The following is a 20611-nucleotide window of genomic DNA, read 5'->3' on the forward strand; positions in this document are numbered from 1 at the left end:
TGGAAGCTGTCAAGCACGCAGCTGCAGACTGGTGCTTTGCACCTTTAGCGTGGCTAGACAGCGCTGCCTCACCCATGTTCGAAATGTCAAACGTTTCATGATACGTTGTACATTTAGCACGTCCCGGGTCCTGATCTTTCTCCAGCCACCTCTGATACTTTTCGTCATGAAGCCATACATTTTTAAAGCTGCATTTCCCTGGCATTGCTGTAACACTGTGAACACACTAACTTTAGCTGAAACTGTGTTACTCCAGTTGTAATTTGACCAATATACTGTAACTGGAGAAAGATTAATGGCCGCTCCTGCTTGGGGATAAAGCATCAGTTCAGGCAGTCATGATGGAGGTGCAGGCGGACTGGTATGGATGGCACAGTCAGATGCACAAAATGCAGCACTTACTCTTTAGGCCCAAGCCACAGTCATAATGGAGGAGGTGCAGGCGGACTGGTATGGATGGCACAGACAGTCAGATGCACAAAATGCAGCACTTACTCTTTTAGGCCCAAGCCACAGTCATGAGGTGCAGGCGGACTGGTATGGATGGCACAGATCTGATGCACAAATGCGGCACTTACTCTTGGAGAAAGAACATTAAATGGGTGCTCCTGCTTGCCGGAATAAAGCAGTTCAGGCAGTCATGAAGGTGCAGCTGGACACAGTGATATGGATGGCACAGTTAAATGCACAAAATGCGGCGCTTACTACTCTTATGCCAAACCTAAAGACCCACAAACAGGCAGAAAAGAGTTAACAGAAAGGCGCCACTCAGTGGATTGGATGCTTAATAATTTTATTGACCTATATTTTACATTGGTGTAAGCGTATAGGACTGGTAGGTGTTCTTCCTGGTCCGCAGTTTGCCCTTACTGTCACTGGCCAGCAGCAGCCGAGGAGATGCACCACTCAGGCAGCGGGGAGGGCCGGCCGCAGTTTGCCCTGAGACTGACTGGCCAGCAGCAGCAAGCAGCCGGGAGATTACAAGCAATCACGCAGCGGAGGCGCATAGTCACTGGAGGGCGGGCCGTCCGGATGAACGTGATGACGCGGAAGGGGGCAGTAACCGTTCTGCCCCCTTCATTACATTCTTGCGGACGGCCTGCCCTCCAGGGACTATGCGCTTCCGCTGTGTGATTGGTTGTAATCTCCCGGCTGCTGCTGCTGGTCAGTCACAGTCTCAGTACAAACTGCGGCCGGCCCTCCCCGCTGTCTGATTGGTTCTTCTCCTCAGCTGCGGCTGGCCAGTGACAGTAAGGCAAACCGCGGACCCGGAAGGACATAGACGCTTACACCAAATATATGGAAAAAAAGAATTAAGCAATAAAATAATTAAACATCCACTCCCCGCTCCTCCACAGTGGTGAGTTCCGACTCATATTCCATGACTTTTCCAAAACCTAGTGGGGTTTACAAATTTTCCATGACTTTCCCAGGCCTGGAAAGTGTCATGTAAAAATCCCATGACTTTTCCAGGAAGATCAAACTGACCTCTTCTTCCAGGATCTGCCAGGAGAGCCTGTCTGCTGAAGCCAGGCTCTTGTTCCAGGACACGTCTCTGATCCTGCTGGAGTTGTAGCCGTCTGATCATCCCATCCAGGATGCTAGGCTCTTGGTTTTGCTGATCATAGTTTGTCTGCTGGCTGATTACTTGTTCCACAACTTCACCATCACCTGTTAAAGACAGAAGCATGCCACAATCCTAAGATGTTTCAGCAAGATGCACATGGTTTCATTTAAAGTCATTGATCAGTTTTAGTCCAAAAAACTCGCCATTCACAAGATAATTTCAACTACTTCCAAACTAAAGCCTGCCATAAATTGATTAAAATATTCAGCCAGTTCAGCAGGGACTGGCCGAAATTCGATCCATGTATGGGCAGACTGGTCGTACAAGTACAAACCCGATTCCAAAAAAGTTGGGACACTGTACAAATTGTGAATAAAAACAGAATGCAATGATGTGGAAGTTTCAAATTTCAATATTTTATACAGAATACAACATAGATGACATATCAAATGTTTAAACTGAGAAAATATATAATTTTAAGGAAAAAATAAGTTGATATTAAATTTCATGGCATCAACACATCTCAAAAAAGTTGGGACAAGGCCATGTTTACCACTGTGTGGCTTCCCCTCTTTTTATAACAGTCTGCAAACATCTGGGGACTGAGGCGACAAGTTGCTCAAGTTTAGGAATAGGAATGTTGTCCCATTCTTGTCTAATACAGGCTTCTAGTTGCTCAACTGTCTTAGGTCTTCTTTGTTGCATCTTCCTCTTTATGATCCGCCAAATGTTTTCTATGGGTTAAAGATCTGGACTGCAGGCTGGCCATTTCAGTACCCGGATCCTTCTTCTATGCAGCCACGATGTTGCAATTTATGCAGTGTGTGGTCTGGCATTGTCATGTTGGAAAATGCAAGGTCTTCCCTGAAAGAGACGACGTCTGGATGGGAGCATATGTTGTTCTAGAACTTGGATATACCTTTCAGCATTGATGGTGCCTTTCCAGATGTGTAAGCTGCCCATGCCACACGCACTCATGCAACCCCATACCATCAGAGATGCAGGCTTCTGAACTGAGTGCTGATAACTTGGGTTGTCCTTGTCCTCTTTAGTCCGGATGACATGGCGTCCCAGTTTTTCAAAAAGAACTTCAAATTTTGATTAGTTGCCACAGTCCATTTTAAATGAGGCTTGGGCGAGAGAAACTGCCTGCGCTTCTGGATCATGTTTTGATATGGCTTCTTTTTTGGCCTATAGAGTTTTAGCCGGTAATGGCGAATGGCACGGTGGATTGCGTTCACCGACAATGTTTTCTGGAAGTATTGCTCAGCCCTTGTTGTGATTTCCATTACAGTAGCATTCCTGTATGTGATGCAGTGCCGTCTAAGGGCCCAAAGATAACCGCCATCCAGTATGGTTTTCCAGCCTAGACCCTTACGCACAGAGATTGTTCCAGATTCTCTGAATCTTTGGATGATATTATGCACTGTAGATGATGATAACTTCAAGCTCTTTGCAATTTGTCTCTGAGAAAATCCTTTCTGATATTGCTCCACTATTTTTCGCCGCAGCATTGGGGGAATTGGTGATCCTCTGCCCATCTTGACTTCTGAGAGACTCTTTTTATACCCAACATGTTGCCAATTGACCTAATAAGTTTCAAATTGGTCCTCCAGCTGTTCCTTATATGTACATTTAACTTTTCCGGCCTCTTATTGCTACCTGTCCCCAACTTTTTTGGAATGTGTAGCTCTCTTGAAATCCAAAATGAGCCAATATTTGGCATGACATTTCAAAAATGTCTCGCTTTCAACATTTGATAGGTTATCTATATTATATTGTGAATAAAATATAAGTTTATGAGATTTGTAAATTAGTCCATTTCATGGTGTAGTACGTGCGTCTGACGTCACTTCCGGTCCTCGGCCAAGACCGGAAGTCCCTGGATACTACTGCCTAAGCCGCTGCCACGCTACTTTTATGCTGTTATATGCCTACATTTATGTGAGTGCATTCTTTTAATTTAATAAATGTTACCATTTGAAAAACGTACTACACCATGAAGTGCCTCCTTTTATCGTGGGTTTGAGCTCCAAACCTTATCCAGGATTTCATCCCTTGATGTCGATACTGGCTTTCCATTAAGTCCCAGAGGAGCCTGCTTTTAAGGAACCATTGGTGGATCTCTATTCCCACAGAGGCCATCCCGTTTTTACCCTTGGTACAAACGCTCATTCTGAGTGTTTTGGAGGTGAGCGGCCATTTCACTTATTTAAGGATCCTAGCTCACCACCACAGTTAAATTGGTTTCCCGGACTTTTAAGGAGTTTTCCGCACTTCTGGATTTCCTCACCAGCACTTTCGTTATGAACTTTTGATATTTATGGATTGACGAACTTATTCTTTGCACGTTTTAGGTGTATTTATTTACCTCTCACTATGCACTATATCACTTTATGATATTTTATACGTTTTATACTTTGCATTATTTGCACAATATCACCTATATCTTTGAATATTACCATCATACTTTTGCAGTTGCTGTGCTTGGTTTTAAAGTTTATTATTTATTCTTATGGGGGGTGATTAAGCGCCGATTCATTTTACCCTATTTATCTTGATATATGTATGTGGAGACACTGCTAGGAATTGGCTGCTAACCCTTGAGCTCCCCCTTCTTCATCTCTATCTTAAATCTCTCATTTCTTATTACATCTGGTTGATGGTCAGCGCGTAGGCATATTCTACCTTCTAAATTAGTCCATTCCTTTTTTACTCACAATTTGTACAGTGTCCCAACTTTTTTGGAATTGGATTTGTAGATCCTTTAACTTGTGAACAGCTAGGTTTTTCCAGGCTAAAGCCAGCAGCACCGATCATTGTATTTTGATGGCAGGGAAGTCTCCCCGCTGTCGGAACACAATACTACAGTGGTAAGGATTTCCACATCCACATAAAAAGGTCCGGATGGGTAAATCTATGTTGACTGAATGAAAAAAAAAAAAAAATGCATAATGTATGGGCTGCCTAAATTATTGCTCCCAGTGTCTTTCATCATTCACAGGAATGAACAGTATTCAAATGAAACATCCTAAAAATGCACTGCAGCTCAACTGCAACACATGAACAGTCTCAGATGTATAAGCCATCCTAATATGAATAGTCTAAACCAAGGGAAAAGCCTTACTAGTCTCCATGTATCCCAGTTGAGGAACCAGGTGCTCATTTGAACAATTTTCCCTCCCGGGTACCAGGCGCTGATATTTTGTTGGATGTGGGTTTCCATCAACATCTACCAGAAATGGTGGTGGCATGAGGTGAGGAGCTTGTTGTGTTTGTTCATCAAGGACAAAATGATTTGCATCACGACAAAGAGGTCTGTAGTCTGTGTGGAAGAACATTTGATCTGGAATCTGAAAAAGAAAAAAATGGTTCACTATTCAAAATGTACCTCAGTTTAAATCTTACATAAGGGTTGGCAGGGCTCTGGCTCCATTGCCCAGAGATGGAGCAGAGCTGATCAAATTCAATAGATATTTAGATTTAGGGTGATACTACCAATTGGCTAACCTAAAAGATTGCAGTGCAAGCCACCAAAGCCCTCTAACTTCTTTAAAGGATAAGTCCAGGCAAAACCTAAGCAATGAGTAAAAATAAAAAACTAAAATAACCTCTTATAACAACCTCTTAGAACTGTGGATGTAGCTGTGTTCAGATTTAAGCAATCACATTCAAGCTCATGTTAAGTAGGGGTCAGAACACACCTTCCATCATTTAAAGTGCCTCTGATTAACCCCAAATAATGTTCAGCTCTTCTAGTAGGTCTTTCCTGACTTTTCTTTTTTAAATTCTTTATTTAATAAGGAAATAGGACATCCAACAGCGTATGATCAGAGTAAATGCTGTAATGCAGTTACAGTTAAACGTAAACCCAAATATTATGTAGCTTTATAATGAAGCTAAAAGAAAAAAGGCAAGACTATCTTGTTGCGTATAATCAGAAAGAGTTTGCTGGAAAAAAAATGTTAGTTTCAAATTTAAAGGAGAGCAAAGATATTAAAGAAAGCTGATAGGCGTTCGAAAGGTAGAACTCCAACGGGAAAAGTGGAAGGGAGGAAAAAGAAAGGAGAAAAAGAAAAAAAAGGGAGAGATGGGATGGGACCAGGGTCATGAGTGATTTGTGTGTCACAAGTAGGAAGGGGGAGTAAGACTTCAATCTCCAGATTGGCATTCCAAAAGAGGTTTACCTTCATCAGAATATACAAACATGTTCCAATATGACCATGTTTTAGTGCAGTGGTTCTCAACTCCGGTCCTCGGGACCCACCAACAGGCCAGGTTTGAAAGATAACTAAATTACATCACAGGTGATCTAATTTGCTGCTCAGTGATTGCAGTATTCTAGTCTGCATCCCCCAAGGTAATACTTAAAATCTGGCCTGTTAGTGGGTCCCGAGGACCGGAATTGAGAACCACTGTTTTAGTGTATTGTTCTCTTCTATTTTGGGTAGTCACCACCAGGTCTTTCAGAGCAAAAATGCTGCTGTTTTTTTTTAAGCCACATGGCAATGGAGAGAGGACTAGTACTCTTCCAGCACAGGGTAATGTAGGCTTTGGTGGCATTAAGCATATGACTTCGAACCAATTTCTTGTATTTCCTAAGAGGAATTTGCGTGCAATTCAATCCATACCGGCCGATCAGACTGGTCAGAATAGAGACCGAGGGCCAAGTGCCTGAACTCAGAAAATGAGAGGCTTGAAAACAGCATTTTTCGTGAAGACTATGAAAAACACCTGGCTCAGTGCCTGGAGGGATGTTAGGATTTCCCAAAATGGGGTACAGCAGCGATTGGGGTGGGGGTAAATGAGATTTGAATGCGTCTGGTACAGCCACACTTCCATAATATTTACACAATGTCATAAGACGGCTACAAAGTCAGACGTTTGTTGGCCCATATAAACTTAGTGAAAAGTGCACTGATTTGTCAGAAGAAGGCCGAGGGGATGGAAATGGGTAACGTTTGGAAGAGGTATAAAGATTTTGGTAAGATACTCATCTTGATGATGTTACGACCAAACCAAGAGTGTAGGCTTGATTGCCACTTATCTAGAAGGATTTGAACTTTGCTCAGTAAAGGTGGAAAATTGTAAGCAAAGAAATCTGCAGGGTTTGGAGGAATGAGAGTTCCTAGGTATTTAAATGCGGACGAAGCCCAGCTAAAGTTAAAGTTGAGTTGTAAGGCTACTCCCCATTGCTTCCGATTTAGAAAAAAATATTTTCATGTTAGAAACAGCACCGTAACCGTCAAATTCCTCCAAAAGATTAGGTAGGGAGATGTGCGGATTAGATAAGCAGAAGGGCAGATCATCTGCGTAGAAAGTGATTCTGTTTGGGTTACCACAACCCGTTCGAGTGGCAGCACAGCCGGGACTACTACAACTAGACCCGAATCGCCTTTTTAGATACCAGCCGCAAGGCCACCCCTCAAGCGCAGGAGTCATTTTCTTTTTGTACAGATCATCTACGTAAGCGGAGACCTTTTGAGAAAGTTATTCCACCTGTAGCCTGATATATTGGGATTGGATTGTACTCTGTTCAGGAAGGGCTCCAAAGATGAGGCAAATAACATGGGTGATAGGGGACAACCCTGACAGGTAGCGTTAGATATAGAGAGCGGCTCCGAAAACACTCCGCTTGCCTTAACTGTGGCGCCGAGTACACACTAGAGATCCACTGGAGCGTTTGTGTACAAAATTCCATAGTTCTCAGGACGGCAAACATGAAAGTCCAGTTTACTCTATAAAAGGCCTTCTCATCTGTACTCAGAACACCACAAGGAGACACTGCTAGCTACCACAAGCTAAATGGACTGGATTAAGGACTTTGATGCTAATTTCCCTCACTTCCCGGGAGGGAATGAAGCCAACCTGGTCCAGATGAACTAGTTGAGGCAGGAGGGATTGAAGCCGAGTAGCCAGGAGTTTAGTAAAGAATTTCAAGTCTACATTGAGCAGAGAGATCAGTTGATCACTACTGTACGCGGAGGGATCCTTTCCCTCCTTCGGAATTACCGAAATATGTGCCAAGAGTGTAGCCTGAGGAAAAGTGGATTGTCCCAGAGCATTGAATAATTTGAGCATATATGAGCCCAGTAAAGGTAGTAGAGTTCTATAATATTGAACGGTAAAACTGTCTGGGCCGGGTTCTTTCCCGGGTTTGGTAGCTTTCACTGCAGCTTTTAATGCTTCTAGGGAAATAGGGGCGTCTAGGTCCTGTCGCTCCGGGAAGAGAGATAACAGAGGTGTGCTGAGGAGAGGTAATCTTCAATGGAAGAGGGAGACATAGAAAAGGGGGAAAGGTTGTACAAGGAGGAATAGAATTTCCGAAATGATCACGCAATATGTTTAGAAATTTTTTTGACCATTCGTCCCCTGCGTGTGGGGAATGTATGTCACGGTACGTTGTCCTCTAAGGGCTTTTGCTAGCAGTTTACTGCATTTATCTTCAGATTTGTAAGAATTTCTTGCATGATTGCAGAGACTCTCTTGCTTTGAAACAGAGAAGATCTAATATTTGGTGGCAAAGAGATGGACAAGTTTGTGCCCCCAAAGAGGAGACAGTCTTCTTGTGTTGCAATTCGAGGGTCTGTATGGCAGCCAACAACTTTGTCAGTTGCGCTTCTCGTTCTGTCTTAATGCGGGATCCATGTTTGATAAATAATCCACGGATAACCACTTTATGGGCTTCAGGGATAAGGGGAACATGGCCCGACCAGGTTATGTGCCCTATATAAACGTCTAGAACGGAAGAGAGGAGTCGATGTGGGACCAAAAAAAAGGTCAATACCGGAATATAGTTGGAGGGGAGGTGAGAATAAAGTACAATCCCGTTTCCCATGACTTTTTCTCAGTCACATCCTACAGCAAAAGCTATGGTCCGCAGAGTGCTTCCAAAGCATCAGCGGGATCTCATTGTTAAAAGGTATCAGTCAAGAGAAGGGTACAAAAGAATTTCCAAGGCATTAGATATACCATGGAACACAGTGAAGACACTCCTCATCAAGTGGAGAAAATATGACAACAGTGACATTACCAAGAACTGGACGTCCCTCCAAAATTGATGAAAAGACAAGACGAAAACTGGTCAAGGAGGCTGCCAAGAGGCCTACAGCAACATTAAAGGAGCTGCACAAATATCTGGCAAGTACTGGCTGTGTGGCACATGTGACAACAATCTCCTGTATTCTTCATATGTCTGGGCTATGGGGTAGAGTGGCAAGACAGAAGCCTTTTCTTACAAAGAAACCCATTCAAACCCAAACTTTGCAAAAAAAAAAAAAAAAAAAAAACCCACATCTGAAGTCTTCCAAAAGCATGTGGGAAAATGTGTTATGGGCTGATGAAACCAAGGTTGAACTTTTTGGCCATAATTCCAAAAGATATGTTTGGTGCAATAACAACACTGCACATCACCAAAAGAACACCATACCCACAGTAAAGCCTGGTGGTGGCATCATCATACTTTGGGGCTGTTTTTCTTCAGCTGGAACAGGGGCCTTAGTCAAGGTAGAGGGTATTATGAACTGTTCCAAATACGAGGCTTCTGCTAGAAAGGTGATCCTGAAGAGGAACTTATTCTTTCCGCATGACGACCCAAAGCATACATCCAAAATCAACAAAGGAATGGCTTCACCAGAAGAAGACACATGAGTGGCAATGGGTGCAAATAATTTAGGACATACAGATAGGAGGATCAGTATTCGAGATGGAGGAACAGTCCAGTCACACTTCACACCTAAGGGGTAAGTGGAGATGGTGTGAGCCTGTGTAAAGTGTGTGTAAAGATGTGCCTAGAATCATTGTTCAAAGAAAATCATATACGTCTGAATTAGCATTCTCACTACGATCGCTCTTTTGGCGACGTAGAACACCCCTTCAGCATTGTAACACAAAGGTCATTTAAACTGGTGTCTCCTGAAGAAATGAGCCACTACTGGGATCTCGGCTTTGTTGTGATTGATGGTTAATCTGTGTGGATTAATTTTTTTTTATGTAGTGTTTGTCCACTTTCACTAAAAGAGACCTGTAGGACATTTTGCAATTTGACCTTGTATACCAAAATTAAGATTTGCTTGTATTCTGCATTGGATCTGTAAACCTGGTATTTGTACCCTGCCAGTGGCATTTACATGGTGTGAAGGTTTCACACATTTTCTGCCAGAATGGGGATGTGACCCCGACTGAGCCGCTCTGTGCGGCAGTGTTATCTCAGCCTAAGTCAATAAATGACATCATCCTAAATCCAAACTTTTGCTTTTGTCAATAACCAGCACAGCACTCTTCAGTTTTTAAAATAACCACTGAAAGATACAGATACCTTCTAGGAACTATTTTCAAGTCACAAATGATATTTGCATTTATTAAAGCACAATTCCAGCAGAAATCGTTTTTCCTTGCCTGGATCTTTGTGTAGTAGGGACAACCCCTCCACCCTTTTTTAGAAGTGGGAACTCCCTGGATTTTGTCTAGTGACAGGTTAAAAAGATTACCAGACCTTTAGGCTACTGGGAGTTTCCTCCAGTTTTAACTTCACATTGACAGGTGCAGTAATGTCCGGCCCACTACCCCAGGCACACAGCAGCTGTGCTGTTTTTTTTTCCTTTACCTAGTGATGTGTGTAGACAGAGGGAGAAGGATGCTACAGCCTATAGTTGAGATTGATGGCCTGAAACAAGAAGGGAATGGGTGATAATGACAGTCTTGTCTGTTAACACCAGTTAATGTCACTTCCCACATGTTGCAAAAATACAGGGAGTGCAGAATTATTAGGCAAATTAGTATTTTGACCACATCATCCTCTTTATGCATGTTGTCTTACTCCAAGCTGTATAGGCTCGAAAGCCTACTACCAATTAAGCATATTAGGTGATGTGCATCTCTGTAATGAGAAGGGGTGTGGTCTAATGACATCAACACCCTATATCAGGTGTGCATAATTATTAGGCAACTTCCTTTCCTTGGGCAAAATGGGTCAAAAGAAGGACTTGACAGGCTCAGAAAAGTCAAAAATAGGGAGATATCTTGCAGAGGGATGCAGCACTCTTAAAATTGCAAAGCTTCTGAAGCGTGATCATTGAACAATCAAGCATTTCATTCAAAATAGTCAACAGGGTCGCAAGAAGCGTGTGGAAAAACCAAGGCGCGAAACAGCCCATGAACTGAGAAAAGTCAAGCGTGCAGCTGCCAAGATGCCACTTGCCACCAGTTTGGCCATATCACTGGAGTGCCCAAAAGCACAAGGTGTGCAATACTCAGAGACATGGCCAAGGTAAGAAAGGCTGAAAGACGACCACCACTGAACAAGACACACAAGCTGAAACGTCAAGACTGGGCCAAGAAATATCTCAAGACTGATTTTTCAAAGGTTTTATGGACTGATGAAGAGAGAGTCTTGATGGGCCAGATGGATGGGCCCGTGGCTGGATTGGTAAAGGGCAGAGAGCTCCAGTCCGACTCAAGACGCCAGCAAGGTGGAGGTGGAGTACTGGTTTGGGCTGGTATCAAAGATGAGCTTGTGGGGCCTTTTCGGGTTGAGGATGGAGTCAAACTCAACTCCCAGTCCTACTGTCAGTTTCTGGAAGACACCTTCTTCAAGCAGTGGTACAGGAAGAAGTCTGCATCCTTCAAGAAAAACATGATTTTCATGCAGGACAATGCTCCATCACACGCATCCAAGTACTCCACAGCGTGGCTGGCAAGAAAGGGTATAACAGAAGAAAAGCTAATGACATGGCCTCCTTGTTCACCTGATCTGAACCCCATTGAGAACCTGTGGTCCATCATCAAATGTGAGATTTACAAGGAGGGAAAACAGTACACCTCTCTGAACAGTGTCTGGGAGGCTGTGGTTGCTGCTGCACGCAATGTTGATGGTGAACAGATCAAAACACTGACAGAATCCATGGATGGCAGGCTTTTGAGTGTCCTTGCAAAGAAAGGTGGCTATATTGGTCACTGATTTGTTTTTGTTTTTGAATGTCAGAAATGTATATTTGTGAATGTTGAGATGTTATATTGGTTTCACTGGTAAAAAAAATAATTGAAATGGGTATACTGTATATTTGATTTTTGTTAAGTTGCCTAATAATTATGCACAGTAATAGTCACCTGCACACACAGATATCCCCCTAAAATAGCTAAAACTAAAACAAACTAAAAACTACTTGCAAAAATAGTCAGCTTTTATATTAATGAGTTTTTTGGGTTCATTGAGAACATGGTTGTTGTTCAATAATAAAATTAATCCTCAAAACTACTCATTTGCCTAATAATTCTGCACTCCCTGTAGTCTGTTCGTTGCTCACTGTAACAATTTATTTTTGCTTTCATCCGTGGCATAAAAAAATGCTCTCAGGATGGGCATGTTAGGTGTCTCCCTAGTGTGAGTCTCATTGCTTACTTTCCAATTCTTCCTACTGCAGATCAATATTCAATCAATCAGACCTACCTTATCATATACTTTACTGCTGCCAAAGCCAAAAATCAGTAGATGTCCATGGGAATCTGTACCCGCCATGTGCTGCCCAGTGTTGGACAGTTTGCAGTCCAAAATGGCACCGTGACCTTGCCCTTCAATCTTGGATTGAAATACAGAAGAGAGTCATTTATTTAATAAGGATGGTTATAATAACAATTTCAACGGCATTACTTCTCAATTATGCTAAAGCCAGAGTTAAAGTCTAAGAAACAATCTCACACTGAATGCTTCCACAACTGTTCAGTATGCAAGCATGCTGTGCTTACCCCCCTTCAAGATGGAAGGTAAAACAAAAACGCCTAAAATACAATTTCGCAACTTTGACATATATTCGTAAAACTGTAAACACCGGTATCGCCACAACTACTTTGTGAATCCATGTGTATCAGGAAAAATTGGGGTTTCATTTGATGGCAAATGATAATGGATCTCCCCTGAATATCTCCAGTAACGTTCTTTAAATGCATTTGAATTTTTCTTGTCACTATTGCTACCAAAAAACAACCCAAAATAAATGTTTCAACTCTTGACGTTCTCAGTGATACTAAATGTGTTTTTTTTTTTTTTTTTTTTTTGTTTTTACCCATAGTAGGGTCAGAAACCTTGGACATTTTGCTTTAACCTACCTAAAACACATTGACACTAAATACATTTTTTTTTTTAAATCCTACCTAAATATACTGATCCTGACCTAGATCAAAGTATGATCTATTTTTTTAAGCCAATCAGCAGCTTTTACAGCGATCAGTTGATTGGGAACCTGGCTTTCGGTTCCCAATATTAGTATAGAGAGCACTGGCCCATTGTTGGGAGCAGGCTGTGCAGTGCGCTCCCAAACAAACAGACGTACGCATATATGTAGCCTCATGGAAATAGACCCACTTCAGTGAGGCCGCATATGTGTACATGTAGCAGAAGGAGTTGAGGACATCACCTTGCAAATTTAAAGTGACTGGTCTGTGTAAAGTCCACCTCCTGACCAATTTATAGTTCCCTTCCCAGCAACCAGCAATGACCCCCACCCGTACTCCTTCCTAGGATAAAGCTGCCAACAAAATAAACTGTTAGCGCACAAGGGGAGCAATGCCATCACTCCATCATGTGACAGTGCCTGGGACACGTTGCCCTATATCCTGAGGAATGGAGAATTTAGCAGTGGTGACCACAGAAGGAGCAGCAGAGGAGCACTGGAGATGAAATATTAAAATGTTCGGTTGGGATATGCACAGAGGCAGTCACTTTGCCTTAAACAGGAAAGGTGACAAAGTATTGTTAACCACTTTAAGACCACCATGCACACATTTGCATTGCGGCTTTGAAGTGGTTAACTGGGGTTATGGCTGAAGGAATCAGCCATGACCCCGGTATTTTTTTTTTCAGCTGGCTTTCTCCTGAGCCACTGGAACGGTTTCAGAAGGGGGGTCCTGAGGAACGATCAGACGGTGCGGCCAGCTGGTCCCAGAGGCAATCAAAGACTAGATTATCTTTAATTGCCTCCATAGCCTTGGAGGACCGGAGTGACCAGAGGACCAGAGTGACGCCATCATTTCACTTCTGGTCCAGGGTGGAAGTAAACAATTTTTATTTTAAAGCAAAAGATCAAAAAAAATGTTTTTAGCTTTTGCTTTTAAAGATAAAGAAGAGATTTAGGGTCTTTTTGACACCAGATCTCACCATAAGGAGGAACTGTCATCCTTATTTCTATTGTAGCACTGCCCCCTAGAGGACTGCTGAGAATTGCATTTTCTGGATTCCCCTGGGTTACTCGTAGCAACAGTCTGTGGAAACGTATCACTTTAGATGCTTAGCTCAGACAATGAACAGTCCAGGGGGATTTGTTTTTTGTGTTTCATTTAGAACTGGGATGGGAGAAGGGATGAGTGGGATACTCCAACTATGAACTATGCGGCTCTCGAAACGCGCTAGCCATCAAAAATCTAAAAGGGACAACTCACCCTCGGATACCTTTACTGAGGACTGCGTTCCTTCTGTGACATGCTTTTAACAAGAACTTGTTTGAGTATTTTTAAATAAACCATCCAAATGATAATGCACTAGGCCGGTGCGCCCTTGTGTTTGTTGTTACAATGAACTATGCACAAACCTGAGGAAAACTAGCTGTAGTGTGCGGCGAAGGCCCCTGCTTCACCTTGTCTCTGAAGTGAAGATAAAGAATATGATCCTGTTATAGTTTCTCTTCAGGATCCTAACTTGGCGCCCCCTTTCTCATTTGCTGTGCGTGCTATCCCCTGTCCACTGACTCTCCACTGGAGTGATCCCCTTCCTGGGCAGACACCTGGCAAGCTTCCCGGTAATCACAGACACTGTTTTTCCCAAGGTTGCTCTTCTTTCAACTCCACTCTTCAGCATCCACTGGACCTTCTGGCTCAGCACCACCCTTCTGGTTCACTAGGCCGACCGCCTGTGACCACCTTCCATACAGACAGACCCTCCTCCTGGGACCTGGCTTCCCACCCAAAGACACCCTGTGACATGTGCCCTTGGCTTTTATAACATATGCAAGGATGCACCACTGTTTGTGCAAACCCACTGGGACAGAGTCAATGGCTGGGTTTCCTCCACTGTCCAACAGGCTCCCCTATTGGATACAGTGGGGACACTCCCTTAGCCCAGATGAATCACACATGGACACATGCACCACCCTTCTGGTTCACTAGGCCGACCGCCTGTGACCACCTTCCATACAGACAGACCCTCCTCCTGGGACCTGGCTTCCCACCCAAAGACACCCTGTGACATGTGCCCTTGGCTTTTATAACATATGCAAGGATGCACCACTGTTTGTGCAAACCCACTGGGACAGAGTCAATGGCTGGGTTTCCTCCACTGTCCAACAGGCTCCCCTATTGGATACAGTGGGGACACTCCCTTAGCCCAGATGAATCACACATGGACACATGCAACAGGCATAACTACTGATCCGGCTCCCCTAATAAGCAGATGAAGCAGACTATGATTTGCCTGCAGCTCCCCCCCCCCCCTGTTAAGCAGGCAGAGCAAACTATTCTCCTTCCTAGCTCCTATCTAGGAGGGTGCTACACTATTACAAGAGATGAAATAGGAATAAAAATAAAGGAACAGTGTAAAAAAAAAAAAAAAAAAAAAAAAAAAAAAGTAGAATCAGAAAAGAAAAATGGGATTTTTGAAGACACAGCTCCCATTTCTCTGACGTTCATTAACGAAACAGCTCCTGATTTTCATAACCATTGGGTTATACTGCCCCCTACAGGAGTAGAACACTAGGGAGAAAAAGAATCTGGCTACGCCTAAGGGCAGTCCCAGGGGGTATTCGCCCTCTTCCTGCTATAGGTACTCAGTTTTGTTACAAGCAGTGTCAGAAGAAAAAACACTCCACAGAGGGGTGGGTGCTATGTCTGTCAATGAACATCAGAGAAATTGATTTTACGGTAAGTAAAATCATGCTGAAGGAGCCTTGTCCACAGGTCCGGAGAAGCCCCATCTTGGCTTGCCAGACCAGGTTCGTTTGGATCCTCCTGAAGAGGCCCTGAAAGGCTTTGAGACCATGTCAGTCGACCCTGGGGGACGTAATGAGCCGAGAAGGAAGGCCCACGTCTACTACAAGGTTCCTTGCCCTTAGTAGCTGGCGTAAGAAAAATTGGATTTTTGACTTACCGTAAAATCCTTTTCTCTTAAGCTCATTGACAGACGCAGTCCTCTTTGATTAATATCAGTAGGGTTATACTGCCCCCTACAGGAGTAGGACACTAGGCAGGAAAAACGTTCTGGCCACACCTTAGGGGCAGTCCCAGAGGGTATATCCTCTCTCTCCCTGCTACAGGATGTCAGTTATGTAACAAAGCAGTGTCAGAGAATTTAACCCAACCCAACTCAAAAATAGAGGGGCGGGTACTGCGTCTGTCAATGAGCTTAAGAGAAAAGGATTTTACGGTAAGTCAAAAATCCAATTTTCTCTGTCGCTCATTGACAGACGCAGTCCTCTTTGATTAATATCAGTAGGGACGTCCCAAAGCAGTGCCACAAATGAGGGGTGGGATAACGGAAATCAAAATCCAATCCAGAAGGCCTAACCGGAGCCAACCAGAAGTCTTAAAGGCTCATCGGACAGAAGGATGAGACTCAACTGAAAACCCAACAGAAAAAACCCTCGAGGTAGACGAACGGTCTCCTCAAACAGCGGCCTGCAGAACCTTGCGGCCAAAGGAGGCATCCGCCGATGCCAGCACATCAACTTTATAAAATTTTGTAAAGGTATGAACCGACGACCAGGTAGCCGCCTTGCAAACCTGAACCACTGACGCCTGATGGCGGAAGGCCCAGGAAACACTAAGCGCTCGAGTGGAGTGCGCCTTAACAGGGAACGGAGGAACCCGACCCTTAATAGAATAAGCCTGTACCACCGTCTGTCTGATCCATCTAGAGATAGTCGCGGCAGATGCAGGCAACCCCTTTCTAGGGCCTGACTAGGCAGAAAAAAACTGACATCCTGTAGCAGGGAGAGAGAGGATATACCCTCTGGGACTGCCCCTAAGGTGTGGCCAGAATGTTTTTCCTGCCTAGTGTCCTACTCCTGTAGGGGGCAGTATAACCCTACTGATATTAATCAAAGAGGACTGCATCTGTCAATGAGCGACAGAGAAAATTGGATTTTTGTCTAACCGTAAAATCCTTTTCTCTGGTGTTCATTGACGGACACAGCTCCAGAATCTTCTTGACCATTGGGTTATGCTGCCCCTTACAGGAGCAGGACACTAAGCAGGGGGGGGGGGGAAACGTTACCACACCTATTGGGCAGTCCCTGGGGATATATTTCCCCTGCCTGCTATAAGCACTCGGTTTTGTTACAAGCAGTGCCAGAAGAAATATAACCCAACTCAATAGATGGGTGGGTTCTGTGTCCGTCAATGAACATCAGAGAAAAGGATTTTAAGGTAAGACAAAAATGCAAAATTTTCTCTTTCGTTCATTGACGGACACAGCTTCAGAATCTTCTTGACCATTGGGATGTTCCAAAGTAGTGTTAAACATGAGGGGTGGGAAAAAACAGCAGAAAAAAATTCCCAAAGGCTAAACCTAGCCAATCAGGTAACATGGAGCTCAACCTGGAACAACTGGAGCTCACTTGAAAAAAAACATACACCCTCAAAGAGGACTAGTCCTCTCAAACAGAAGCCTGCAAAACATTGCGGCCACAAGCAGCATCCACAGATGCCAGCGCTTCTACTTTTTAAAATTTTGTGAAAGTGTGCACAGACAACCAAGTGGCAGCCTTGCAAGCCTGCATCACTGATGGATGATGGCGGAAGGCCTAGGAGGCACTAAGCGGCCATGTAGAATGCGCTTTAACAGGGAAAGGAGGAACCTGCCCCTTGATTGAATAGGCCTGAACTACGGTCTGTCTGATCCATCTGGAAATGGTTGTGGCAGAAGTAATACCCTGCGTGCAGAAGTAATAGCCACCAGGAAAGCTACCATCTGGGACAATGCAAGCAGAGGAATCTCGCAATTATTGAAAGGCAGTTTCTGAAGAACCAACAGCAACAAATTGAGATCCCAAGGGGGCAACAGAGACCGTACTGGGGGAGCCCCCTGAACGAAGGTGCGAACTAAAGAATGCGTAGCCAAGGGACATTGAAAGAAAATTGCCTAGGCCGAAACCTGGCCCTTGATTGTATCCAAGGCCAGGCGCCGTTCCATACCTCTTTGGAGGAAAGCCAAAATTTGAGCCAAGGAAAAGGAACAGGGGGAAACCCTCAGAAAATCACACCACTCAATGTACGACCTTCCAAACACGATAGTAAATCTTCCTAGAGGTAGACAACCCCCTATCGTTCAGCACCTGGCTTTCAACAGCCAAGCAGTTAAAGCCAGCGACTGTAAAGCAGGATGGAAGATCGGCCCTTGAGCCAATAGATCTTCTCTGAGAGGGAGTCTCTAAGGGACATCGGCGGCCAGCTGTACTAGATCTGCATACCAAGACTGGCGAGGCCAGTCTGGGGCCACTAGGAGGACTGGAATTTCTTCTGCCTCGATCTTTCGCAGAAGTTTTAGAGGGGAAAAGGCGTACATCAGACTGTACTAGCCCCAAGGATCCTGAAACCTTGCCACAAATCTGTGCACCTTTCTGTTGAGACCAGAGGCCAACAGGTCCACCTCAGGAGTTCCCCACCAGAGACACAGCTGATGAAACACATTCGGATGAAGTGACCATTCCCCCAGGGTCCAAACACCTTTCGACTTGAGGTAAACTGCCTGCCAATTTTCCACCACTGAAATATGCACAACAGAGAGGGCTGGAACTAAATGTTCCACCCACCTTAGAATGTCGGCTGCTTTACTAGCCCCTAGGACACTTTGTGCCCCCTTGGTGATTTACATATGCCACAGTTGTGGTATTTTCCAACTGAATCCGTACCAGCACCCCTGAGGACGAATTGTCCAAAGGGCCAGACAATGTCTGATTGCCCGAAGTTCCAGTATATTGATCGGTAGTCTGGACTCCTCTGGATTCCAAACCCCCTGAGCACAATCGGTGCCCAAGACACCTCCCCACCCGGACAGGCTGGCATCCGTGGTGACCACCATCCAGTACAGGGCAAGGAAGGATTTTTCCTGTCGAAGAGCCGGAGCGCGAAGACACCAAATCAGGGACCCTCTCGTACCTCAGCTCAACAGAATCAAATTGTCTAGAGACTTTGGATTCTTGTCCCATTTGGCAAGAAATTCTCTCTGCATAGGTCTTATGTGGAACTGTGCAAACGGAACTGCCTCGAAGGTAGACACCATCAAGCCCAGCACCCGCATGCAAGTCCTGAGAGACGACCGACCGCTGGACAACAGAAGTTGAATTGCATTCTGCAGCTCCAGGAGCTTGTCCAACGGAAGAAACACCCTGGCTGAGGCAGAGTCCAGAATCAGACCCAGAGAATCCAACTTGGTGGACAGAACCGGAGCAGACTTCTGGATTATTCAATGTCCAACCAAACTCCTGCAGAGACCGCACAGAGATGTCCAGGTTGCCCTGTAGAGCAGTCGGAGACTCTGCTCGCAGAAGATGATCGTCCAGGTACCCCAGTGCTGCAACCCCTCGCTGTCACAACAACGCTAACATCGGGGCCAACACTTTTGTGAATACCCGAGGAGCTGAGGCAAGACCAAAGAGTAACGCCACTAATTGATAATGCTCCTCGCCCATGGCAAAGCGGAGGAAGCGCTGATGTCTTAACATATATGGGGATATGGAGGTAAGCATCCTTGATATCGATAGAGGCCAGAAGATCCCCTTGATGAAGGGATGCCACTACCGTACGAATGGACTCCATCCGTAACTTCTGTACCCGCACAAAGCAGTTCAGGGTCTTGAGGTCCAGGATTGGACGGAACTTTGGGAACTGTAAACAAGTTGGAAAGGAAACCCCTAAAACGTTCGAGTTTGCAACCGGTACAATCACCCCTGTTCTGCCCCGAAGTGACCACGCAAGCGGTCTGGGGCCAAACGCAGGTTAGAAGGAAAAAAACCTCTCTGAAGGCTAAGACCGTAATTCAATCTTGTAGTCAGACGAATCCGCTCGTGGACTCACCCGTCTTGAATCAGGGAGGTCCACGGATCCGGAAAAAAGTGAAGACGTCCCCCCACCCCAGATACTGGTAAGGGCCCCCCTTCAGGCAGAAAAGGGCTTGTCTGCACGCCTGGAAGGGCCTACTCTTGGCTTACCAGGCCAGGGCCTCTTGGAACCTCCGGAGACGGTCCTAATTGATATGGATCCTTTGTCTTGAAATCCCGAGGAACGAAAAAGCTGCTTATGAGCCGAGAGAAAGGACCACGTCAGCTACGAGACTCCTTGTCCCTGGAAGCCTGTGGGAGGAGAGTACTCTTCCCTCCTGTAATTTTCTTAATGATTTCATCCAGGGAAGACCCGAACAGGCGACCCCCCACACAGGGGAGACCGAATAAGGCCTTCTTGGAAGCTTGGTCAGCAGACCAGCATTTTAGCTATATCATGCGCCGAAGGACCACTGCTGTCACAAAGCCACATTCAGAGAGGCATCACAGATAAACTGCAACCCCTGGACCAACTGGTCTGTCAGCTACGTAAAAGCAGGGGAAAGCTGTTCCCCCCTCCAGATCCTGCCGCAAAAGTTTTGCCCACTCTTTCAAGGTCTGGGACACCAGGGCAATGGTGAACACAGGCCTAAGAATGGAACCGGCCACAGTAAACATGTGTCGGACCAAGGTCTTTGCTTTCCTATCAAAAGGGTCTTTACATGCTGGAGACTACTCCACCGGAATTAGAGTGGATTGTTTCAGCCTGGAAACCTGAGAATCCACCACAGGCGAGACTGTCCACTTTAATAGGGACTCTTCAAAGGGGTACATTCTAGCAAAACGCTTAGATACCCCGCCACATTGCGTTTAGGGCAACCCCACTGACTCGCAACAATTTTGTCAAAATAAGCAGGAAAAGGAAAAACCTTTGCCGCTTTTGAGAATATTCGGATCGAAGGTGGCCGGCGCCTCAGAAGCAGCCGCATCCTCCATTTTTAAAGTTTCCCACACTGATACAATT

At 44.8% G+C, this 20611-nt stretch overlaps 1 protein-coding gene across 1 annotated transcript in view; it reads right to left on the reverse strand.

Moving 5' to 3' along the window:
- LOC309545909 (bromodomain and WD repeat-containing protein 1-like) overlaps positions 1 to 20611 on the reverse strand; it is a 348182-nt gene that overhangs the window by 110664 nt on the left and 216907 nt on the right. The window contains exons 16-18 of the mRNA XM_082245330.1: positions 12015 to 12143; positions 4695 to 4920; positions 1489 to 1671 (exon numbers count right to left, since the gene is read on the reverse strand). Of these exons, the coding sequence (XP_082101456.1) occupies positions 1489 to 1671; positions 4695 to 4920; positions 12015 to 12143 (538 nt within the window). The remainder of the gene's footprint in view (positions 1 to 1488; positions 1672 to 4694; positions 4921 to 12014; positions 12144 to 20611) is intronic.

Source organism: Pelophylax lessonae (assembly GCF_965119305.1).
Source record: "Pelophylax lessonae genome assembly, chromosome: 2".
NCBI lineage: Eukaryota > Metazoa > Chordata > Amphibia > Anura > Ranidae > Pelophylax > Pelophylax lessonae.